This window comes from Leucopleurus acutus (genome assembly GCF_964270905.1).
Source record: "Leucopleurus acutus genome assembly, chromosome: 20".
NCBI lineage: Eukaryota > Metazoa > Chordata > Mammalia > Artiodactyla > Delphinidae > Leucopleurus > Leucopleurus acutus.
In genome coordinates this window covers 44413176-44440174 of record NC_139162.1, presented here as the reverse complement: position 1 = coordinate 44440174, position 26999 = coordinate 44413176, and the positions used below count along the sequence as shown (strand labels likewise).

Below are 26999 nucleotides of genomic sequence, written 5' to 3'. Positions count from 1 at the left end.
AGTAAGGCATCACAAGTCTTGGGAAACCAAGGCAGTGGCTTCTCTGTGCTTAAATGATTATCATTGTTACAAGTGAGTGTGCCCCATGTGATGGTGGCACACCGTGCAGATGCCCTGGTTGATTATTATAAAATATGCTGGATGAGAATGTTAATGTTTCCCAGTGCTGAGGTGAACCACGCCCATTTTGATCTTTTCTCCTCTGTGCAGTGCTGAAGCAGTGGAAGCTGTGCTTGCTTGGATAGTTGCAGGACTGTCGATGAACATGCTGTGAAGACATTTTTTTGTCAGGACAAATCTAATAATAAACTTAATGCCAGGTTAAAGCTTATTCTGCTCTCCCTCTCTCTTTTTGATTGCTAGTTCAAATCTGTGATTGCTTCTGGTGGACATGCAGGTGTCAGAGCTGTGTGACTTGCTGATAAACTGGCTGCTGGATTATTTTAACAAATTGTGCTTGTATAACTGGCAACCCATCTGGAAGAAAAGAAAATGAACCCTCATATATGACATTAAAAATTCAATTCTAGATGGATTAAATATTAATATATTGCAAAAAGGAAATAGACAATTTATAAGAAAACCTAAGAAATAACATATATAATCTAGAGATTAAAATATCTCTATAACCAATCCATAAACTTCCTAATGTCTAATACATGTAGAAGTCTTCAAAACTGACAAAAAGATAAATAATCCTATAGGAAAATAGGTTAATATGAAAATTTACAAAGAAGCAAATCTAGGAAAAGATGAGGTTTATACTCATCAAACATGAATTTTAGTATAATACCACCTATTGCATGGCTGGAGGAAACTTGTCTTTTTGAAAATAACTGATTGCATCTTAAAATTTTAAAATAACACATATCCTTTGATCTAGCAGTCTGTTGCCTATAAATTATCCCCCAGAAATAAAAATAAAAGGTAAGGGCCAATATAAGGGTGTTTACTATAGTGTTGTTTGTGATGGCAAATAACTAGCAACAAGTTGAATTAGTAGGGGGGATGGCTGAATAAATTTATAGCACACAATATCACTAAATACTGTGCAGCAACTGCTTATCTTACTCTATCTGACCATTATAATCATTATGGTTGCTAGGCCTTGGCACTGACCAGCTATAGGCACCAAAAGGTAATCCTCCTTATTTGGTCTGGATTAGAGTTCCTAGTTGCTCTGGTGATTTCAAAGCTGCACCAGCACAAAGGGATAACACTTAAGGAATATGAGAGAATGCTTAATGAGAAATGGAAGAAAAGAGAGGATAATTTAGATTCACATAGATATACATGTATCTTATTTGGATACATTACCTCACAAAGTCAACCTATGGCATTTATAATCTTATCTCAAGACCAACCTTCAAATATGCTAATAATAAGCCATGCAGTGCTATAGTTGTAGTAGCATAGTATTATTCTGGGTTTAAAAGAAATTGATATATTTGAAAGCAGCCTAAGGTTTGTGTTACATACTCATTTTTTATCACTATTCAAAAAGAGCACTAAATGATTTCTATATGTCAAGTTATTGTGGAAAGGAATCAAAAATCCTCATAAAGATTTGCTTTTAATAAAAGAATTCTGTTTAGGTCTGAGATCTCCCTTTTCGGTGCCATTTTCCTGAAGGAAACAAACAAACTAGAGGTGGGGGAAATTGATTGACTGTGGCAGGTTAGAGAAAAAGAATAGTCTGAGTTTAAAACTCAAGCTGAAATGTAAGAGCTGATGTTTTACTCAATGGCATACAAAAAAATGTAAGAGTGACATGTTTTCCTCATTTAAAAAATGTCAAATTTCTAATGTCAATATTGGTTATGTGGACTATTAAAATTTCTGATAAATGTTTCTGAAAAACTAATTATCTCCAACAAGTTTGTGCATGTATTACTAAGTGATATGATCCTTAAATGTATGTGATTCAATCACCTGTTACAAAATCATGCTATAATCTACTGTGGTCTCAGTAGAGACCACACAGAGATTAATGATATGACATTTGAGAGTAAATTTAAATAACTAGATTTGTTACCATTCCAATTTTCAAAATTCATATTTTATAGTAAAGTTATGATTGTAGAAATATCTTCTGTAAAATATCTGCATCTAACTGGGAATGTGAATCCACTATAACATGTACTCCATATAGTTTCCCTACTCCTATCCCTATCTTTTTTAATTTTCAGAAGTTTAAAAGAAACAGCATAAACAACAGAATAAACTCATATACTATTACAATTCAGAATTAACTAATATTTTGTTTTATTTACTTGGAATCTTTATTTCTTTTTAATGAGATAGATATTTAGATACAAAACTGAAGTATCCTTTAACTACCATGTTTGGCCCCATTTCCCTTCTACTGCCTTTCTTTTTAGAGACAACCACTTTTGGGAATTGAGTGTGTATTCTTCCAATCCATTCTTCATAGTTTTACATAAAAATGTTCACCATAACCAATGCTTTAATACTAGTGTTGGTTAGTGTTGATTTAATTCAAATTCATACAGGTATAATTATAATATATTCACTTCATTTGTTTTCACTCTACATGATTTTCATATCTTTCTCTATTAATACATATAGATTTAATTTGTTAAACTTAACTACTAGAGAATATTATACAGTGTGACTGTATCACATTTTATTCATCCATTTCAAAAGTGACAGACATTTGTTTCCAATATTTTGCTAATATAACTCATGCTGCAATGAACATAAAGGTACAGGACTCCCTGGGTACATGTATCAGTTTCTTCACTATATGTGTGTATACTCAAGAGTGGGTATTCTGGAATCTGTTTTCAAAATTCTTTCCTACCCTGAGGTTTGAAAAACTCCTATAAAATTCTTATATTACTAAGTTTTGCTCTTTGCATTCTAATCTTCACAACACTTTTGGATTTTTAAATAAATACTTTAATGTATAACAACAGCAAAGATCTAATATTTTTCCATATGAAGAGTCAATTACCCTGAGACCATTTTTTAAATCCAGATTTTCCTACCAACTTGTGATTACCACCTCTATCAATTGCTAATTCCCCATAAAGATATGCATATGTTTCTGGATATAATATTCTGTCACAATCTTTGTTTTCTATTACTGCATCAAGAGCAAATAATTTTGATGACTATACATGTAGCAAAACATGTAACAAAAAAATGACAATTTTGGGCTTCCCTGGTGGCACAGTGGTTGAGAGTCCGCCTGCCGAGGCAGGGGACACGGGTTCGTGCCCTGGGCTGGGAAGATCCCACATGCCGCGGAGCGGCTAGGCCCGTGAGCCATGGCCGTTGAGCCTGCGCGTCCGGAGCCTGTGCTCTGCAACAGGAGAGGCCCACATACCGAAAAAAAAAAAAAGACAATTTTGTCTCTTAATTTCACATCTTAATACCTCGCATATCTTTGTCTGAATGCATCAAGTAGGCCTTCCAGAACCATGTTGATTAGTGTCCATGACTGGATCCTTACTTTAATGAGAATGCTCCTAAAAGTACAGCAGGAACAATGTTTGTTGTGGGGGTCTTGGGGGTGTAGGTTTTCATGATACTGTGATAGTTATTAAATTCTCAGTATATTACATTTAGAGCTGTTGCTGAAGGATTTTCCACATTCATGTGACTTTACTGTAAAATGAATTTTCTGATATACTGTTTAATACAAATTCTCTTGAAGGTGTTCCCAAATTCAAGGCATTCATAGAGTTTTAATGAGTATGAATTCTCTGGTGTCTAATATGATGTGACTTCTGGCTAAAAGCTTTTCCACATTCATTACACTGATAAGGTTTTTCTCCAGTGTGGATTCTCATATGCAGAGCAAGAGTTGAGAACTGAGAGAAGGCTTTCCCACATTCATTACAACCATAGGGCTTCTCACCTGTATGGCTTCTCATATGCACAGTAAGAGATGAGCTTTGACAGAAGGCTTTCCCGCATATTTTACATTCATAAGGCTTATCACCTGTATGAATTCTCACATGTACAATGAGAGATGTGATTCGAGAGAAGGCTTTTCCACATTTATTACATTCATAGGGTTTCTCTCCTGTATGAATATTGTGATGTTTAATGAGGTACTGCTTCTGCCTAAAGATTGTTCCACATTCATTACATTTATAGGGTTTCTCTCCAATATGAATTTTCTCATGCTCAGTGAGGTTTGATTTCCCACTGAAGGCTTTTCCACATTCCTTACATATATAAGGTTTCTCTCCTGTATGACTTCTCTGGTGTCTAATGAGGCTTGACTTCTGAATGAAAGCTTTCCCACACCCTTTACATTCATAAGGTTTCTCGCCAGTATGAATTCTTTGATGGATAATGAGGTTTTCCTTCTGGCTAAAGGCTTTTCCACACTCATTACATTTAAAGGGTTTCTTTCCACTATGGATATTCTGATGTTTAACGAGGTATTGCTTCTGGCTGAAGGCTCTTCCACATTGATTACATTCAAATGGTTTCTCTCCTGTATGAATTTTCTCATGCTCAGAGAGATATGATTTTCCATTGAAGGCTTTGCCACATTCCTTACATACATAGGGTTTGTTTCCAATATGATTTCTCTGGTGTTTAATAAGGCTTGGCATCTGAATAGAAGCTTTCCCACATTCATAAGTTTTCTCTCCAGTATGATGTTTTTGATGAGTAAGCAAGTTTCCCTTCTGGCTGAAGGCTTTTCCACATTTATTACATTTATATGGTTTCTTTCCTGTATGACTTCTCAAATGTAGAGTAAGGGATGAGACTCGAGAGAATTCTTTACCACATTCATTACATTCATGTGATTTCTCTCCAGTATGCATTTTCTTATGCTCTATGAGGTTTTGCTTCAGGTTAAATGTTTTTCCACAGTCATTACATTCATAAGGTTTCTCTCCAGCATGAATTTGATCATGCTGAAGGAGATCTGATTCAGGCTGAAGGCTTTCCAACATTCTTATCATGCACAGATACCTTCTCCAACAAGAATTCCTTAGTATCTCTTGACATGTGACATGGATGAAAGCTTTTCCACATTCAGTAAATTCATATGGTTTCTCTCCAATAGTAATTCTCAGCTATCTAACAAAGTTGAATATATGATGAAAAACTTTTCACATTGGTTATCCTGTGATTAGCTGATTACAAATTGGGATGAAATATAGCATCCTCATTATATTCTTAATGGTTCTTGCTTAGACAGTTTCTCTCATATTTAAGTGTAAATTAAATGTTCCAAACTCGTTTAAACTGAGTCCCATACACAGAGGAGTTGTCTTAAAGAATCAATGTCTGTGCTCAGAAGAAATACTTTTCTGCTACCTAGGTTTTCTGAGTTTTTCTTTAGCTGTGCTTTCACGGAGAAGGATGAGACTTAACCCACAAGTCTTTCCTGTTGTGTCTTTATTTACTTATAAATTTCCCAGGCCTTTTCTAAAAAGGAGTACAAAAAAATTATCATTGAAAAGAGTTAATAACTGTAAAATATTTAATGCCTGGCATGTAGTAAACATTCAATAAAGTAGCTATCATCATCATCAATATCACACTTGTAAATTTTCCCACTATTTTTAATAAAATTTCAAAAATATGCAATTTAAAAATAGACTATTTCAAACCTAACCTACCAGTATAAAAGAAAGCTCAAATGCAAATAACATCCATGGGTGCATGTAGCTTAAACTGCTTTTAAATGAAACAATGTATACTTTATAAATCAGTAAAGTAAGGGAAAACATAAAGAACAAGTGACAAACAGGACGAAAGACAAACATGTAACATTTGGAAAGCCTAGGATGAAGGGATAAAAAATAAAATGAATAGGAGTATTAATAACGGCTATGTGGTTAAATAAGACATTTATTTCTACATTTTCCTGAAACTCCATTAAAATGACAATAGGGGATGAAGGGCATTACTCATAAAATCTAAAATGTTGAGACAACAGTGAATGAAAGTATTAGGAAATTTTGAAAGGAAAGCAAATAAAGGACTGTAAATTAACAGCAGAACTGAGTGACTTAAATAAAGTGCTAGCAGATGAGGATGCCACTTAGAAGCAAGGTAATCTGTGACACAGCTGTCAACAGAAAGGCACTATAACTGGAGACATTGCATGAGAGTGGAAGGTGGGGCTTATAAAATGAAAGGAGCAGCTGATACACCCAATTCTCCTAACTGGAAAGAAATAGGAATTTATTATCCAGACAAAGTACAACTGCGAAACTCCAAATTTAGTGATGACAGGGAAAGTAGATGAGAGTACCATACTGAAAGAAGTGGATGAGTAAAAGTTTATATATAGTATAGGCTCCCAACTTCTTTCTTCTGCTAGACTCTAAGAATGCTGGTAGTTGTTAGATAATGGAAGCGTTCTTGTTTGAAAAAATGAGAAGATCATGAGAACACCTACAGATACTGACATTTGGAGTCATATAAAAGAAAGACTTAGATATCTGACTGAATGCTGCACAGTGAAGCCCACCATTTTACAAGACCCACCCATGGACACAGAGATTACAATAATCTTTCTGGTACCTCAATGTATTAATGTAGAGTTAAAGATCACAAAAATTGGACAAAAGCCATAATGGGAAAGATCAAACAAATAGGAAAAAACAAGGCAAGGAACAGAAGAGCACATACATACAACATATAATTAGTATCACAGAAAGCTAAGAGATTATATAGCAAAGAAATATTAACAGGATTCTATAAATAAGTGCTTTTGGAAATAAACAGTATGATGCTAACCTTAAAAATTCAATAGGTTGGGAAACAAAATACAGAATATCTCCCAGAATAAAAAAATTAAAAAAAAAAAAAGGAAGGAAGGGAGAAAGGAATAAAGAAAGAGAGTAATGACTGGGAAATTAGTAGTTTAGTGGAGGAATCCAGGAGGTTCAAGAGAAAATATGAAGCACCAGAGAAAGGAGTTTCAGAGAAAATATGAAGAAAAATGAATGCAGGAAATTTTCTGAACCCCATCTTTCATATTAACATGTTGATAATGATTAAACTGATTACATTTAAAATAGGTAAAATAGCTGTATAAAATATGGGAATAAACACCAACAGACACAAGTCAAATGAGTTGAAAGTGGCTGTCTATGTGGAACAAAAACTGTGGGTGAGGAAGAATGGAGCAAGCATAGTTATAATCCTATTTGACTTTTAAAAGCCTCTATTTGTTATACTTACAGAGATCTTGAAGACTTGAGCCTTTTAACTTGACTCAGTCTATAATTGTATAATAACTATAGACAGTGCCCTTTTTATCTACTTAAAACTGAGTTTCACATGGGCTAAACAGCAAAGTACACATATATTTAATGGGAAAGAAAATATGCCAGAAAATAGCCATTTTTACTTCCAAATCTGATTTTGATTTCTATTTTGATTATTGATACTATTGTTTCTTGATACAGAAACTGTCATTGCCATCAAATTCAATTTTCATTTATTTTTCTCCTTTCATTATGCCTGATATACTGGCACCCAAGCCCTTTTCTTGTCAAGAGCCCTTTCCTTGGCCTCTCTCTAAATCCTTTCTTTTATAACTGTTTTCCATCCACTCACTGCAAACCTTGGACATTATCCTGATCCATCTGTCTTAAAATTATATCCTCATTTTCTTATAAATCATTTCAAGAACTAATTAGTAATATGCTGCCACTCATATCAGTGCTATAATTTCCATAACTAGAAAAAAATACCTCAACCTTCACTGCATACCGTAAGCAAAAATTCACTCAAAATCAATTACAGACCTCAGCATAAGCATTAAAACTATTAATAAAAAAACTATTAATATAAAAGAAAAAGTGGTAGACTTCATCAAAATTTAAAACTAATTAATGCCCTTCAAAAAACACAGTTAAGGACTTCCCTGGTGGCACAGTGGTTAAGAATCCACTTCCCAATGCAGGGGACACAGGTTCAAGCCCTAGTCCAGGAAGCTCCCACATGCCATGGAGCAACTAAGCCCGTGCACCACAACTACTGAGCCTGCGTGCCACAACTACTGAAGTCTGTGCACCTAGAGCCTGTGCTCTGCAACAAGAAGCTACCGCATTGAGAAGCCCACACACTGTGATGAAGAGTAGCCCCTGCTCGATGCAACTAAAGAAAGCCTGCATACAGCAAGGAAGACCCAACGCAGCCAAAAAAATTTTAATTAATTAAAGAAAAGAAAAAAAACCACACAGTTAAGAAAACAAAAAGGAAAGCCATAGACTGGGAGAAACTAATAAAGGGCTTGTATCCAGAATATATAGAACTCTTGAAACACAATAATAAAAAGATAAACAATTTAGTTTTTTAAATGGGAGAAAGACTAGGGTAGACATTTCACAAAATAAAACATTTGTGCTCAAGAATGCAGACAAGAAGGATAGAAAACTGGCCTTTCTGCCAATAAGCTTCAATGTATGTCTCAGACATCAAAGCAAAAAATACAAATCTAACAGAGTATATACTTAAGATCCAAGTTGCTCTGGAAGCTACAATATAAGATGGAGATACAGAGATTAGAGAGATTGGGCTAGAAGTGAGAGACAGTTTAATAAAAATGAAGTTCAAAGTTGAACAGTGGATAGGATTTTGATAGATGGATCACTGCACAATCAACGGCAAAGATGCAAAGAATTTCATACTATGAAGGGGGAGGTGAGAACAGTGCAACTGTTACTATTTAAAGCTAGAATAATAATCATAATCACCAACTGTGCAGTGAAGGGAAGAGAGAGACTGAAAATATTTATTGTAAAATGTATAAAATATACATCACTCCTGGTAACAGACAGTAAATAGATATTATCTCAAATCAAAGATGAAGACTAAGAAAATTATGAATATAAAGGCAACCATAAGAAAAAAATATAAACTCTCCAAATTTTTGGGAAAAAAAGACATATATTCAAAACAAAGAAAGATCCTATAGCAAAAGATACAAAAGATAAAAGATGAGGCAGAATTTAAAACAGTTGGGAATTCCCTGGAGGTCCAGAGGTTAGGACTCCGTGCTTTCACTGCCAAGGGCATGGGTTCAATCCCTGGTCAGGGAACTAAGATCCCACAAGCTGTGCCGCATGACCCAAAAAAAAAAAAAAAATTAAAACAGTATATAAAATAAAATCAGAGAATCAATACCAACCATATTGTTCCTGTCAATAAGTGCAACTAGAATAAAAATAACTATTAAAAGAGCTATGATAGGATCATACAGAAAATTCTCAGGCCTCAAACCAGACCTCCAGAATCAAAAAACCTGTGGGTAGGGCCCAGCAATCTGTATTTCACAAGCCCTTCAGGTGATTTTGATTCATGCTAAAGTTTAACAACTGATATAGCAAAACCCCCCTAAACTATATATATACAAGATATGCATGTAAAACAATATATAAGAAATGGTGAAAATAAAGACTAAAGATAAAATAAAGAAGATAATCATGAATATATAAAATACAGAAATCCAAGATACAAAAACACATTAGCAACTGAGAAGACTACCTCTCAACCTAGGAGATCAAATCCATGAAATATGCAAACATATAAAAAATGGGAACATGAAATAAAAATATGCACTTATTTATAATATAGAGCTAACTAGTTTATTCTACATCTTGAAAATAGATAGTGAACCATCTTTTAAAATGCTCAGAGAACATTCTCAAAATCAGTCCACATAGTAGGCCTATAAAATCTCAAATATTCCACAAAGTAGAAAAGGACAGATAAAATTCTGACTAAAAAAAAAAGTCATAAATAAGAAAAATGAAAATCTTTCATGTGTAAATTCCAAAATCTACTGGCTTGAACAAACTCTTTGGTCAAAGAGGAAATTAAAATAAATTGTGTAATGTTCAGAATGTTATTCAGAACACATTGTATATCAGAACCCAGAACCCATAGAACACATTTGAAAATAATGCGTGGAGAAGTTTTAGCATAAATGTTTACTTTATTTTTAAAAGAAATAATCATAATAAACATTCCAACTAAGGAATTACAATAAGGAAAAGTAAATAAAAGAAAAACAGAAAAATTAGTAAAGATAAGAAAAGAAATTAATTATTACAAACAAAAATAGAAGTAATAATAGATTCATGAGTTGATTCCTAGGGAAAAACTAAAAGGGAATAAAAGCAAAATTACAAAAATAAAAAATGATTATTTGGGAATAAGGATTGTAGAGATTATTTTGCTCAACCCTATGCAAATAAATTTGAAAACCTAGCAAATATAACCTCTGAAAACTGAGACCAGAAAAGACAGAAAATCTAAACAGAAAAATAAACATAGGAAAAAAAGAGATAATCATTCAGACATTTTATCACCCCAAAGTCCCAGGTATACATGGCTTAAGATGTGAATTTTACTAAACTTTTAATAAAGTACAGTAATACTATATATTTAAAAATTTCCAATTCTTAAATTCATTAAATTTGCAAAAGCATGATGCTCAACAGATCAGGACTAAGTTCTGTATTACTAATAAGCCAAAAGAAAACACAGAAATTATATCTCCTTGGTAATTAAAGCCCCTTGTGTTTTTACAGGGATTATATCAACATCCTTCACACATACTTATCAAAACTGAATTTTTTTAATACATCTTTAATGGAGTATAATTGCTTCACAATGCTGTGTTACTTTCTGTTGCACAACAAAGTGAATCAGCCATATGCATACATATATCCCCCAATCCCCTCCCTCATGAGCCTCCCTCCCTCCTCCCAAAACTGAATTTTTTATACTGTGAAATGACAGTCCTGAACTGAACTAGGCAACATTGTCTGAATACCAGGCAAAATCGTCCTTTCACCAGCATTTATCTTGTGGTTTAAAAAGTATTTTCAAAGTATAAATCAAAATGCTCTAATGCCAAGCAAACTAACTGTGCTATAATGCCTGAGTTGAGTAGTTGCAACAGAGATCCTATGGCTTACAAAGCCTAAAAAACTTACTACCTGGCCCTTTACAAAATAATTTATTGACCCCCCCCCCCCAAACACACACACCCTAGAGTGGTGATTCCTCTCTCCTCTACCAGGCTGGAACAAGGATGCATTGCTGATCCAGCTTCAACCACAACTAAATGATAAAGAGACACCTGGAAGAAATCTGGATCTTAAAGTACCACAAAAACCAAAGCTACCACGCAAATTTTGACTACTCAACACATAACTGATATGTGACCAAGAAATGAATTCCTACATTCCTTAAACCAGCACATTTTGGGGTTTATTATAGTCACTTAGCTTTACCATGATTGATAACACTTTTTAGTCCAGTTTCATTGCTTTACATATCACGTATCTGCAGATGCCAACTCAACTCAGGCATTATAGTTTGAAAGTAGTCTCAGACCCTAAGAAAATGAATGAACTTTTTACAAAAACACATAGCAGGGTATAGTTGCCAACCTCTGCTCTTAACAGGTCACCATTTAAACAGAATACATTGAGTTTGCTTAACATTTGAGCATTTTGATATAATGTTACAACTCTTCTCAACATAGCAATCACAGTAATCTTGTCACAGTCAAATCATGTCACTGCTCTGCCTGAAAGTCTCCTTGTATACTCATAAAACATTTAGAAGCATACAATGTTAATAATTGCTGCTTCCAGGGAGCAGAAATGGAGAACTGAGAGCCAGGAATAAGGAGACATAGCTATTCTTTTAATTTCTATCAAGTATATGTATTAGAGTTTAAAAATAATAGTACTATTTCTCTTTAAAAGTAACAGGGAATTGAACTAGTAGGAAGTCAGCACTCATTTCCAAGCCTGCATTATTGTTAAAAAGCAGGAGGTGGAGAAGAGTTATACTATGATATCTGGAGGTAAGAAGACAATAAGGAATAAGGATAAGGGGGTAAAATTCAACTCTGAGGTATATAAAGATAGAAGGAGGGAGAAATGATAGTTAAATTTTAAAGAAAAGAATCTAGTGCTAGTTTTTGAAAGATTACAGATCTATAATCCTTGGCAAGAAGGACTGAATGAAGGAAAGGAGTCTAGGCATATAGGGAGAAGTAAAAAATGGAGAATGTTAGTGAGAGGGAGAAGCACGAAATTTAGGCTGTAGAAGTCATAAAATTGAGACTGCAAATGAGGTAGAGAGGCTGGCGTCCAGAATAGAGGTTAGAGAGGCACCCAGTCCTCCAGAATCTGAGAAAAGAGCACCAATCCAGGAAGAACAGGTGGAAATGTTACCTAGGTATCTAAAGAATTCCTAGTAATTTTCACTCCAAAGGATGGGTGGGGGCTGATAAGAAAATCTCCTCAAAAAAAGTTTCAGGGAATTCCCTGGTGGCGCAGTGGCTGAGAGTATGCCTGCCGATGTAGGGGACACGAGTTCGTGCCCCGGTTCAGGAAGATCCCACATGCCGCGGAGCGGCTGGGCCCATGAGCCATGGCCGCTGAGCCTGCGCGTCCGGAGCCTGTGCTCCGCAACGGGAGAGGCCACAACAGTGAGAGGCCCGCGTACCGCAAAGAAAAAAAAAAAAAGTTTCAGATGTTGTAAACTCACTGAATAACTGTAATGAGCTTTTATTCCATTCATACCTGCTGGGTTCTTCCTAACTCACCTGGAGAACACCTCCTTTACATTTCTTCCTCAATCATCCATTGCTCTTCTTGTTTGAACTGGTGACTTTAAAATTCGAAATACTAACATAGGACTTGGATGTTACTGCTGAAGGTCAAAGCAGCATCCCAGAATTCAGGCTGAGCCCTTAGACCCTCAAAGGAGTTGAAGGATAAGGAAAGTTCAGCTCCTGGGGATACAAAAGGAAGCTGGCTTGTGAAAAAGAATAAAGTAACGCTGACCCTTTGGCTTAAAAACTGGAGCACATACATACATGTGAGCACATGGAAAAAAGAGTATTTGTAATTTGCATCTCAGGCCAAACTCATTAAGCCATTTAAAGGCTCCATACATTTCAAAAAATGGGAAACAGAAGCTATCGTATTTTCAGAATTCAGGTTATACAGAGGAACTACAAGACTGAGTTGCTAGAGTTCTCTAGAATCACAACCTGTACGGGTACCTTTGAGCAGGTGTCACTTGTAGCCTTGCTCCTGATTAAACAGTCACAGTCACACTTTTGAGTATCATAATGACACTTTTCTCATAATTCTGAAGTCACCAACCTTGAGTGATATGGATAAAATATAAAGGGAATGACTCTGAAATAATTCATGAATCAGAGCTCTTAAAATTTTTAGAAGCCTAATATTTTACCTAGGTTATGTTACTCTAGGAGAAATTAAATATTTTAAGCGTCCTATAATTATATTGTCATTCAATTCATTGGTTCAGCAAACATATATATATATTTCTCACTTATTATATGTATTGAAAAGACCATGGTCTCCAATTTGTAATGGGGTATGAAAGCTAAAAGGATCATACTTCCTCACAAGCTTGATCCAATGTAGTATGCTTAGAATCTGCCTGGACAGTGTTATTAATTGATGAAAACAGGTAATACAGAGGTGGGAAAGGATGGAGGCAAACTGCAGGAGGAAAGACATAAGTATGACATTCTGGACATAAAGAGTTTGAAGTTCCTATGCAACCTCCAGATAGTGCTGTCTATTAGGCAGTTGGATATATGCATGAGGAGCTCAGGACAAGCCTCAAAGAGGAATGATCATTTGTTAGTCCTGTGTCAGGTGAAGCCATAGCAGTGGAATTTTGTTGCTCATAGAGTTCTTAGAGGTGAAAAAAAATGATCGAAGTCAGAAACTTAAGAACACTAATATTTAAGGGAAAAACAGAAACGTTAAGTCACTAATGGAGGGTTTTTCTTTTTTTTTTTTTTCTTGAGGGGGTTGTTGTTCCTTGGTTTTGACCGGAATTATAAAAATGAGAGAAGTATTACGGAAATCAAGGAAACGTTCAAGAATGAGGCAGTGATAAACACCTGAAAAGGAATGGAGTGAACACAGAAATCTAATTCCTCCATCCCAATTAAAAACGGAAGTGTACAAAACATGCAAGCAAAAATGTGATTCTTATCCGTGCCCTAGCTGCTGCATCCCCTCACAGCTATTTTTATTTTCTGTGTAACTATAAATATACATTCCTATCCCCACTTACTAAAAAAAGTAGTGTATTACACCAAATATACACTTTACTTTCTTCGTGTAACAAAATACATTGTAGACTTTTAAAATCTATCTAACATATTGTATATATTTCCATTTGCTCAAGTCTTCTTTTGGGTCTTTCATTAACATTTAAAAATAATCTTCATAAAGGTTTTATACATTTACTGTTTATCCCTAGGTGTTTTATCTGACTTGTTGCTATTGTAAATAAAGTAGTCTTCTTTATAACTATTACTGATTATTTTCTGTACGTATCAAAGCTATTATTTCTATACATGAATTTTTGTACTGTGGTACTTTTCTTTTTCGTTTTATTGAAAAATATGTTAAATGTGATAAAATACTGGAAGAAATTCTCTTTGTAGATAAAAGAAAAATTTGTTTCTTTACATTTATAAAGGCCATTTCGTTTGGGGAAAACCTGGTCAAATTAGGAGTCAGACTGCCATGCTCACTGACAAACCAGGGAGTCTTAAATCCGTTACTTGATTTCTGTACCAAAGACAGGACAACTTGCTTCCCAATTTCGTCTGTGCTGTGTGCACTAGTGGAAATTACCTCTTAAAGCTATTCCTTAGTCCAGAACTTCTCAAAGCAGCCTTACCAAAATTCCTTCAAAGAATTAAGAAAATTCAATACCTACAGGGAGTCTAGACAACCAATAACAAGTTTCCCGGAAATCTTTCCTCTTTAAAAAGAAACAAAAAAACGAATGCTGATTTTGTTTTCTACTCCACAATGAGTCTGCTTTTAGCCTTCTCCCTTTCTCATCTTTCACAGATACGGATGCTCCAGAGAGATGCATCCTTATCATTATTTTAGAAACTAGAAAAGTGAGGTTTACATGGTACTACCCCACTAAGTTCACAATGCCACCCAAACTCACAAACCTGGAACCATACAGGTTGCAACTCTACAACCCTCTCACACTCCCTCACAACCTTTGTCACCCACCGGAGAACCCGCCCGTTTCCTTCTGTACCCCTGCCCCCATCCACAGAAGCTTTGAACACTGCACGTCACAGGAGGCGATTCCTCCCCTTCAGTTTCCCCAGCCCGGTAGTAGGCTCCACAAAACCTCCCTTACTGCCTCCCCGACCGGATTCTAAACCCAGAAAACCAGGTCCCGCAACAAGATCTGCGCTTCGCAGAGCCAAAATCAAACTCACCAGCAGACAAAGACGACGAAGGCGAGCCGGAAAGCCTGCGCCTGCGCTTGCGCCTGCGCACTCCAGGCTGGGGGAGCATTCCCAGAGGTCTCCTGGGTTCCACCAAGCCTGGGCTCAGACCGGACAGAAGCAGTTGATTTCGGCCGGTTGTCCTTTTTTTTTTTTTTTTTTTTTTACCGTGGACTACATTTCCCAGAAGTTTCAGTGGTTCGAGTCGGCTTTTCGAGTCAGCTTTCGTGCTTTCTCAGCTCCACCATAGTTTGTGGGACTGTCTTCCTGGTTGGGGGAGTAGTGTACGTAGGCCGAGCCTCAGGACTTAGGTAACACTCTACCTTTGCTAACTACATCTGGAAGAGGGCAGTGATGTGCCTTGGGTTATAATAAGCTCAGTTGAAGCACGCCAGGGTGACTCCAACTAGGAGCCACGGTGCAAGGCTACGCCAGGAGCGCCAGAAGACTCCAGGGCGCGATTCGAGGCTGGGGTGGAGTAGGGGTGAGGCAGGGAGTGATTGTGGGGATCTCTTTGGTAGGGCTCAAGCCCAGCGCCATCTTGTCCCTCGCGAGTGCGGCTCTGAACTACATTTCCCAGAGGCCGCCGCGTTCTCCGGCCGGCGACTCTGAGCAGAGCTGTACGCGAGCCGGGTGTTAGTCTCTGAACTGTTGGCAGACGCCGCGCACGGCAGATTGGAGGTGAAACGTCCAGAGCTCGGGGCGGGGTGGAGACTGAGTATTAAGTCTGTTCAGGCGGAACGGACGGGGTTGGGGAGGGGAGTGTCGGTTACGAAATTGTGTGTGGCTATGTGTCCCAGTGATGTGTGTGTTATTCTGACTGTGTGTAATACCGTGTGTGTGTAGCTTTCTGTGGATGAATCTCCGTGGTATGATTGTTAATATGTGACCGTGTGTAATACTGTGTGCTGGTGTGGGCTACCTGTGACTGTGTGTCCCTGTGGTGGGTGTGTGGATTGTTTCTGTGGGATCGTGTATTCCTTTTCTGTGCAGGCATAGGGAGCTTTGTTATTGTGCCTCTGTGACTGCGCCCTAATGGGGATTGTGACTGTGTAGCACTGTGCGGAAGGAAGGGGGAGTCTGAGACTGAGGCTGTTAACTTTGTGTCTACTGGTGGGTGTGTGACTATGCAGCACTGGATGTGTGAATTTGGGGAGACTGTGTCAGGTGCTGTGTCACATGTAGTCATGTATGAGATACAAGATGGCTCTGCCCCGGTAAAAATCCTGATTACTCTCTATGACGTTGAGGTTGAGATGGAAGCCCGGGTCTCCTCTGATAGCCTTCCCCTGGTCAGGGAGGGACAAGTGAGCAAGGTGACCTTGTCATCTGGACCTCAAGAAAGGTTTGTTGTCTCCTTGCCCCATCTCTGTTACCGGGCTCAATGGGTCTGTCCCTTGTGGTGCATAGCCAGTGCACACACCAAGTACTTTTGAGTAAAGCAGAAGCATTTATTACTTGTGACAAGTAAGGAGACAGAGAGCTAGCTCTCAAAGTACTGTCTCTCCAAAGCTGGACGGGGAAGTTTTAAACCTGGGGGGCATGCATAGTCCTGAAAGGGCAGGCATGGTAAAGAGATAGAGGTTACTCTAGGTTGCCAAAAACTGCAAGCAAGCAGGTGTTTTGGTTGTTTGTTTGCACTCTAACCTTTTTGAAACATCTGGCGTTTGGAACTTTCTGCAATTTAACAGTTTCTGCAAAACAAAGCACACTTTGGTGTGCTTTAACCCCATCCTTTCCCTACTGCTGCTTAGCTAACATATCCTTCTCCAAGAGAGATCTCCAAGGAGGAGAAAATAATGGTTGTGACATCTAAAAGTCGTACATAAGGTGGCTTGGTATTTTCTCTTTGTTTGTAAAATGCTTTATTTTTTCAGGAGGTGATTTTTTTTCTTTCTTGGCTAACTCCTAACAAAGACCCATGAAGTAAACCGGAACCTACTATTTCTCTTTGGAAATATCTTCCTTGCATTTGTAATTTTAAAAATTAATATGTATGCTGAGTATTCTGATTTTACATATGTACATATATATAACCATGTAGATACATATATGTACACACGTATATATACACACATGTGTATACATATATATTTTTTAAATACTTTCATTTAAATGATGTTGTAACTTCCCACATAATTGAAAGTTATTTGAGAATATTTTTAATATTAGACAGTGTTGTTTTTTCATGTGTGACTAACCCAATATCCATTCTCTCCTTTATTGCTATAAAAATCCGGATTTTTGTTTGAAGGGGCAGTGTGCTCAGCTTAACAAAAAACAAATAGGAAGGTAATTCCCTGGTGGTCCAGTGGTTAGGACTCCCACGCTTCCACTGCAGGGGGCATGGGTTCGATCCCTGGTCAGGGAACTAAGATCCTGCAAGCTGCACAGCATGGCCAAAAACAAACAAACAAAAAACATGTTTTAGTTTCCCTTATAGTTGTAAACAAAAGCTGTTAGATTGGATTTCTTAGTTCTTTAAAGGGGTGGGGATGCGGCAGGCTCAGTGGGTATGTATTCTTTTGGCCTTCCTCCTTTCTCCTTCCTGCCTGGAAAGTGGATATAGAGCTGCATATGGAGCAGCCATCTTATAACCATGTACTTACTAGGAAAGGAAGCATAAGAAAATTTACGGTATTATACTAAATGAAAATAGAGGATTTTAAATGGTATATATTGTATGAAAGTTTTTGGTAAACAAAACAAAATTTACCTATAGGTGCATGAAATGTATAGTAGCATTTTAATTCTTTTCATTGTAATGTGGACTGAAATAAAAACACACGTGAGAACTGTGAGTTTCAGTTTTATTGGGGGACTTACTGAGCACTATACCTTGGGAGACAACGTCTCAGATAACTCTGAGAAATTACTCTGAAGAGGTGAAGGGGTACACGCAGTTAAGGATACATCTCGGTAGAAGGTTACTGCTAGTCATGAGGAACAAATATCTCAAGTAATGATTTTAGTGCTTTTCTAAGTTTGGGAAGATGCAAGAATCCAAGTTCATTTAAAAATTCTCCAGAAATAATTCTAAATATCTAAAGGCCCATTTTTGCAGAGCACAGAGTGACTCATCCTGAATTCCTTTCAGGATGTAAGTCAGTGAGTATAGTGGCTAATGGCTTGATTCTTGTAGAACTGGATGGTGTACAACACTTTTTGTTTTACAGTTTCCCCCTTTTGGTCATAAGTTCAACCAAGGTTTGGGAGGCATTTTGTGACCAATTTGTCCCATGGTGCTAGGAAGGCTCATTCTTAGGTATGGCAAGGATTTCATTGATGGGCCACTCAGTGTGCTGTTACTGGACTAGGCATTGTTAATGGTAGTCATAAAAGTTTCTGTACCATCTGTCTTACTAATCTGTTATGGTCTAGGAAATGATTCCCTCTTGCTGCTTCTTCCCATATCTAGGGTTACACTACTACAATCATTTTGATCTTATATGTATATGTAAAACTATATTTAGTTAATTGTTTCAGGTTGCTTAGTCATCATTATCTTTATTGGAGGCTCAGTCACATTTGGTAATGCAAAAAACAATAATTTTATAAAATAGGCAGAGTATAAGTAATACAGCTAGTAGCATTGATAAGCTCATAAGTAAGAATTTAAACCAAGAGCTTCCATTAGGTGTGGCCCAGTATATCCCCAGTCATCTGACCCAGTCTGTTCCTTACCAATCGCTATCTTTAAAGGTAATGATATATAAGCATTGTTCATAAGGCACTCAGCCCAATTTCCTAGTGTTATTAGGATGGTTACCTTTAGTATGATTTAATTGTTCCCAGCAAACAAATTGTTCCCTTAAACTTAAACAACCATAGCCTGGTATTAGCCATATAAATCCATCCCATGACTGAGGGAGGGTCCCTCCTAATAATCGGGAGTATATATTCTTTCACTGAAATTAGCTCATTTCTCTGAACTTGAGTAACTTTAAAATTCATATTTATGTCCAGGGTCAGAGCAAGTATGATTGGTTGGCCAACTGAGGGGGTCCCATCTAGTAATATCAATAGTGGCCCGAATAGAACTATAACTTCTTTCTTCTATAATAAATTTCCTAAGGACTATCCAATCATTGTTTTGGAGAGGAGAAATCCACCAAGGTAACCCAAAAGTACTGGACATAGGTAATTGACCGTAAGCCCAACAATTGGATTAAGTTTTAAACTCTGTGTAGAATTTTGCCTGTAATAGAAAACATTTGATTCATATGCAGAAGTCCAAGAGATCAAGAGAACACTATAAATAATCATACAAGTCAGGTCTAGCATCTTGGGATAGCTATTTCTGATGTTGTCTTCTTGTCCTGGTGTGTCATTTCCTCTCTGTTTGAGCATTGTTTTAAGGTGAGTTTGAGGTCAGCAGTCCTCTATATAGACCAGTACAGTGTAGGGGCCCATTTTAAGTAGGAAATATGATTCTAAGAGTGAATTTCTTCACTTTTGCTGCACATCAACTAGTTTAAGGGTCCTTTCATCTAGGTTGGAGACAGTCCTTTAAATCAGGGGTCCCCAACCCCTGGGCTGCGGACCTGTACTGGTCCGTGGCCTGTGAGGAACTGGGCCGCACAGCAGGAGGTAAGCGGCTGGCGGGTGAGTGAAGCTTCATCTGCTGCTCCCCATTGCTCCCCACTGCTCTCATTACTGCCTGAACTATCCCCCTCCCCCTTCCCACCCCATCCGTGGAAAAACTGTCTTCCACAAAACCCGTCCCTGGTGCCAAAAGTGTTAGGGACTGCTGCTTTAAATGATGCTTCTTCATATGTATATAATCTCCTGGTTGTAGGTCACAGGGCATCTGATCTTCATCTAAAGATAGACTACTGTGATAAGCTTCAGAAACAAACCTAGAATGTCTTTTAATAATTCAATTAAACTTTTGTAATAACATAACGTAGTAACAAGGAGTCATCCAGGAAGTGAGTCTTAGGTAGTAAACACAAACCCTCAGAAGCAATTAACAACACTAGAACTTAACATACATAAAGTAATATCACTAAACCATAATATTTCTAAAATCATGCTGATTTCTACCAAAGATAGTCAAATTAAGACTGTTTGCAAAATAAGTTTGGTTTCGATAAACTTAGCCTGATTATTCACATAAGTGTAATTCATCCTACAGGCTCTTTTAAATTGGCTGTGCTGGAACTTTTTATAAGGAATCTCAGATTGAACTTTTAAAAGGCCTCTTAAGGCCAGGAAAGCCCTGTCAAGGACTTGCTACCTGTGATGGGTATAGATTTGGATGAATTCCTCCCTTCTCAAGGTCCCCAAAATAACTCAAAATTCCTGTACCCGTCAGGAGGTGGCCTTCCTTATTTACCTGGTAAGGCTGCTGGGAACCTAGGAGTTTCCAATTTCTGGAGGGATCAGGTAGAAAAGATAAATGTTTCTACTCTGCTTACAAAAGTATAGTTTACCAAATTGCTGTCAGTTATAATTAGCTTAAGGGGGAGGGTTTCCTTATATCTGGAAAACAAAGATTAAAAGCCAGTAATATTTCAGACAAAAAAGTCATAAAAACTATCATTCAGCTCTATGTAGCTAATTCTTGTTGATCTTGCTCTTCTGTTAACAGTTTTATGAAGCCATCAGGGTTTCCATTAGAATTCTTTAATTTCTTACCCAGTTCAGTGGTATGATGTAAAAATTATCAGAAACCTGTACTGGTCAAAAGGTCCTTTCTATGAATCTTCTTGAAGATGAAGCATTTTTATAAAAGCATCAGAGTACAATAACTGCCTATAAATGACAAAAGACTTAAAAACGCATGGTCAAAGATCTGATTACAATGCAATTGGCAAAGAAACTTGGTTACTTATGTGACATAGAACAATTAAAGATAATAACTAGAATTATGACTGATAACATTATACTAGAACATACCAGACTTTTAGGAATTCCGTGTAATTTCTAGAATAGCTATATTAATAACATTTATCCATACAGTATATCCTAAGAGGGTTTATCACCATTCATTTGATAATGCTTCCCATGTTCTTTAATATACCAAATAAGTCTAATTAGTTTAATATCTTTCTCTGATAAGGAGAGAAAACAAATCTCTTGAGATGTTCCAGGGGACCTCTGGAAAATGTCAAGTTTATTTCAGGTCAATAACACTTCATTTAGAAGTTGATTTTTGGAAAGTTTTTCAAAAACATCAAATAGGATTATAGGTGCTGTGAAACAATACTTTTTCACTTAACTAAAGCGAAAATAAAAGATTTCAAAGGCAAATACAGATAGTTACAACAGATTACTTAAAAGGTAAAGAAACTTGTATAATCTGTTATTAAAGCAGATCATTATTCCAGGAAAACTTTGTCCTCTTAACAGAGAGGGAAACAAATTTTAGTTTTGCACCACCTTACCTTTAATATTAAAATTCACTTACTCAATTAAATTTATTCTAATCTTAGTCCTGATCACACATTAAACTCTTTGCCCAGGGTTTCTTTTCCATTACCTTCTATAATTTCCTTTTTATCTCCAGATTTTGTCCATTTCTCTTCTATCTGACCTCTCTTTCAGACAAAATTACTTTCTTTTCCCTTAACAAAATGTATTTCAATTGCTTATACCTTCTTTTTCCTTGCATACAAGGATGTTTCCTAATTAATTTTTTTTAAATTTATTTTTGGCTGTTGGGTCTTCGTTGCTGCGTGTGGGCTTTCTCTAGTTGCGGCGAGTGGGGGCAACTCTTTGGTGCGGTGTGCGGGCTTCTCATTGCGGTGGCTTTTCTTGTTGCAGAGCACGGGCTCTAGGCGCATGGTCTTCAGTAGTTGCAGCACGTGGGCTCAGTAGTTGTGGCATGCGTGCTCTAGAGCGCAGGCTCAGTAGTTGTGGCTCATGGGCTTAGTTGCTCCATGGCATGTGGGATCTTCCCGGACCAGGGTTCGAACCCATGTCCCCTGCATTGGCAGGCGGATTCTTAACCACTGTGCCACCAGGGAAGCCCCAGAAGTTTTTAATTTTAATGACATCTGACTTATCAAGTTTTATTTTTCAGGGACCATACTTTTGGTGTTTCTAGGAAAAATCATTGCCAAACCCAAAGTCACCTAGATTTTCTCCCATGTTATCTTCTAGAAGTTTTTGTTTTTTTGTTTTTTTTAGTTTTACACTGTAAAGTTAGGCCCATGCTTTATTTTGAATTTTTTTTAAGTCGTAAAGCCTGGTCCAGATTCATTTTCTTAATGTGGCTATCAAGTTGTTCCAGCAGTATTTGTTGATTGTTACATTTCTCCGTTGATTTGTCTTTGCTGTCTTGTCAAAAATCAGTTGGCTCTATTAGTTTGGATCTATTTCTGAGCTCTCTATTCTATTCCATTTATCTAATTGTCTGTTCTTTTGCCAGTACACACTGTCTTGATTACTGTGTCTTTATAGTAAATCTTGAAGTTGATAGTGTTAGTCCTCCAACTTCTTCATCTTCAGTATTGTTTGACTATTCTGGGTCCTTTGTCTTTTCATATAGTCTTTAGAATCAGTTTGTCAATATCTACAAAATAACTTGTAATTTTAATATAGCATTGACTCTATAGGTCAAGTTTGGAATACCTGTCATATTAACAATATTGGGTTATGAACGTAGAATTTTTTAATATTTATGAACATAGAATATTAATTTATTTAGTTCTTTGATTTCTTTCATCAGAGTTTTCTAGTTCTTCTCATATATCTCTTGTACATATTTTGTTAGATTCATTCCTCAGTACTTTTTTGGTTCTAATGTAAATAATTATGTTTTTAATTTCAAATTCCTATTTTTCATTGCTGGTGTATAGGAAAGTACTTGACTTTTGTACATTAACCTTATGTTTTGCAACCTTGGCTATAATCACTTATTAGTCCCATGAGTTTTTTGAGCATCCTTCAGGATTTTTACACATTCAACCATGTCATCTGCAAATAGCTTTATTTCTTACTTCCCAATCTGTATACGGTTTCTTTTTCTTGTTGCATTAGATAGGACTTCCAGTACAATACTGAATATGAGTGGTGAGAGAAGATATCCTTCCCTTGTTCCTGCTCTTAGAGGGAAAGTCTTTAGTTCCTCACCATTAAATATGATGTTACCTGTTAGCTTTTGGTAGATGTTCTTATCAAATTGAAGAAGTTTCCTCTATTTCCAGTTTCCTGAGAGGGTTTTAATAATGAATGAGTATGGAATCTTTTCATATGCTTTTTCTGCATCTATTGATATGATCATATGATTTTTCTTCTTTAGCCTGTTGATATGATAGATTAATTGCTTGATTTTGAAATGTTGAGCCAGTCTTGCATGCATGGAAGAAATCCCACTTGACTGTGGTATGTAAATACTTTTCTACATTTGTTGGATTTGATTTTCTAATAATTTGTTGAGGATGTTTGCTTTTATATTCATGAGAGATATTGGTATGTAATTTTCCTTCCTTACAATGTCTTTATCTGATTTTGGTATTAGGGTAATGACAACCTCATAGAATGAGTTAGGACATCATTCTATTTTCTGGAATAGATCACAGATAATTAGTATTTCTACCTTAGACATTTGGTAGAATTCACCAGTGAAATCATCTGTGCCCGAAGCTTTCTGTTTTGAAGGTTGTTATTCATTTCCTCTAACAAATATGGACATATTCAGATTATCCATTTTTGTGTGTGTGTTTTGGTAGATTTTGTCTTTTTTGGAATTTGTTTTGTAACTCATCTAATTTGCTGGGATACAGGTATTCATAGCATTTCCTTATTATACTTTATATTTCTGTGAGGTTGGTAGTTAAGCCCTCTTTTTCATTCTGGATTTTAGTACCTTCTCCCTTTTTATTTTCATGGTGGTTTTAGCCAAATATTTGTCATTTTGTTGATCTTTTACTTGATTTTTAAAAATTTTTTGACTGTGCTATGCGGCATGTGGGATCTTAGTTCCCCAACCAGGGGTCAAACCCACGCCCCCTGCACAGAGTCTAAACCACTGGATCACCAGGGAAGTCCCTTGTTGATCTTTTAAAGAAACAAATTTTGGTTTCATTTATATATTTTTTCTATTATCTCTTCCATTTATTTCTCATCTATTCCTTATTATTTCCTTCCTCTTCTTGTTTTAGGTTTTTCCCCCTAGCTTCTTAAGCTGCAAAGTTAGGTTACTGATTTGAGATTTTTTTTTCTTTTTTAAATTATAAGCATTTACAGCTATAAATTTACCTCTATGTGCTGATTTATATGCATCTCATTAGGTTCATTTTCATCTGAAAATATTTTTTTAATTTTCCTTATTTTTTGTTTGACCCTTAGGGTTAATTAGTAATGTGTTTAATTTCCAAATATCTGTGAATTTTTCAAATTTCTTGGATTTCTAATTTAATATCATGTGGCTGAAGGATATACTTTGTATGACTTTAATCCTTTTAAATTTATTAAGATTTGTTTCATTTCTCAGTGTGTTTTATCCTGGAGAATGTTTTATATGTATATGCTTGAGAACAATGTGTATTTTGCTCTTATGGGGTGGAGTTTCTATTGATGCCTATTATCTAAGTGACTCATAGTTTGTTCAAGTCTTCTATTTTCTTGTTGACCATCTACCTAGTTGTTCTAGCTGATATTGAAACTGACTTTGAAGGCTCTACCTATTGTGAAATTGTCAATTTTTGCTTCATGTATTTTGGAGCTCTGTTTTTATGTGCATTCCATGTTTATTTGGTCATTTTTATATAGTAACTTTAAAATCCTTATAATTCCAACATCTTTGTCATCTTGGTTTGTTTTGGTTTGTTTTGGTCTTTTTTCATTCAAGTTGAATATTCCTTGTTCTTGCTAAGATGGGTAAGTTTTGACTGTACCCCAGTGATTTGGGTTATAATCTTATGACACTCTGGTTCCTGTGTAAATCTTGTTACTTGTTGATAAGCAGGAATTTAGTCATGGCTCTGTTTACATACATAGTATTTGGAGCCCCCACTGGCTGGAAAGGGAAAGGACCTTTGTTACTGCTTCATTGGAGTGATAATTCACATATTGCCCCTGTAAATGCCTGTCAGCGCCTAGTCGCAACAGTAGTCAATGCCCCAGTTGTACTTACACCCTCCCAATGCATCTGCCAGCCAGGAAATGAGGTGTGCTTCATGGTTCTTGGGCTAGGTTGGCAGTCAATGCTCTAATCACATACATGATCTTTATAGATGCCCATTATTGATGGGCCAGGATGGCAGTCAGGTCTCTGCTCACACACACAGTGCCTGCATATGCCCATTGCTTGGGAGAAGAGGCATTACTGCTGGGCTGGGATCTTAGGCTGTGCACACACGAGGCCTCTGCAGATGCTTACTGGCAAGAAGGGAGGATGGTGCTGCTAGCTGTTTGCGTAATAGTGTGAAAGATAGGCATTTTTAAAGTATTCAGCTAATGCAGAGTTGGCATTGTCAATAGGGTATTGTTCTGCAGGGCAGCAACCTTCTCAGCCCTTTGGATAGGAAAATAAGCATACCTTGGGTGTTTTATTTTTTTGTTATTGTTTGGTGTTTTGGTAGTTGTTTGCACCTGCTGGTATTTCTAATTTCAAGTCTCTGGTGCTCAGATAGGAATATATGGGGAGACAAAAACAACAAAACACCCAGTCTTCTGCCAGGGAACTCCCCACTGGGCTGGGCTGTTATTCGAATCGCAAGGTCAATAGAGTTGGCCTTCATTACTCCAACTTTCAGATTCTTCTTAAGTTTATTTCATGTATTTTTTCCATAGATTTTAAGTCTAATAAGTGGAGAGTAATAGGGCAAAATGTGTTTACTCCATCATGTCCAGAAGTATGGTTTCTTATCTTTGCTCTTTTGCACATACAGGATATTTCTCCCCCTCCCTGCTTCTAAGATTTTCTCTTTGGCATGGATTTTAATCAATTTTGTTATGATTCCCTTGGAGTAATACCCCCTGTCCCCCATGTTTCTTGTGATTGGGATAGGTTGAACTTCATGGACCTGTGGGTTTATAATTTTCATGAAATTTGGAAAGTTTTCAGCCATTATTTTAATTAATTAATTGATTGATTGATTGATTTTTGGCCGCATTGGGTCTTCGTTGCTGTGCGTGGGCTTTCTCTAGTTGTGGTGACTGGGGGCTGCTCTTCATTGTGGTGCACGGACTTCTCATTGCAGTGGCTTCTCGTTTCAGAGCATGGGCTCTAGGGTGCATGAGCTTCAGTAGTTATGGCATGCAGGCTCAGTAGTTGTGGCTCACAGGTTCCAAAGCACAGGCTCAGTAGTTCTGGTGCATGGGCTTAGTTGCTCCACAGCATGTGGGATCTTCCCAGACCAGGGCTTGAACCCGTCTCTCCTGCATTGGCAGGTGGATTCTTAACCACTGCACCACCAGGGAAGTCCCTCAGCCATTATTTCTTCAATTATTTTTTCATCCCCTGCCCATTCTTTTTCCTCTCTTTTAGGGATCTCAATTACACATAATTAGGCTAGTTGAAGTTGTCGTACAGCTCTCTGATACTCTTATTTTCTCAGTCTGTTTTTCTGTTTCAATTTATATAGTTTTTATTGCTGTCTTCCAGTTTACTAATGCTTGCTTTTGCAATGTTTAATCTATTAATCCTAGCAACTGTATTTTTATGTCTCAGACATTGTTGTTTTTACCTCTAGATTTGTTTGGGTCTTTTAAATATTTTCCACATTGGTATTTAACATGATCAATCTCTCTTCCTTGT

General features: G+C 36.8%; 1 protein-coding gene across 2 annotated transcripts; it reads right to left on the bottom strand.

The window, feature by feature from the left end:
* Window positions 1–951: 951 nt before the first annotated feature.
* On the bottom strand, window positions 952–15303 carry ZNF260 (zinc finger protein 260). 2 transcript variants are annotated; one of them, XM_082863141.1, is made up of 2 exons: window positions 15281–15303; window positions 952–5421 (listed from the first exon to the last, which is right to left on the bottom strand). In XM_082863141.1, exon 2 carries the CDS (start codon window positions 4950–4952, stop codon window positions 3714–3716), a length of 1239 nt encoding a protein of 412 aa, XP_082719267.1. In that variant the 5' UTR covers window positions 4953–5421; window positions 15281–15303; the 3' UTR covers window positions 952–3713. The 2 variants fall into 2 exon arrangements, with proteins under 2 accessions (XP_082719267.1, XP_082719266.1); XM_082863140.1 differs by lacking the exon at window positions 15281–15303 and adding an exon at window positions 12584–12745.
* Between the last annotated feature and the right edge of the window lie 11696 nt (window positions 15304–26999).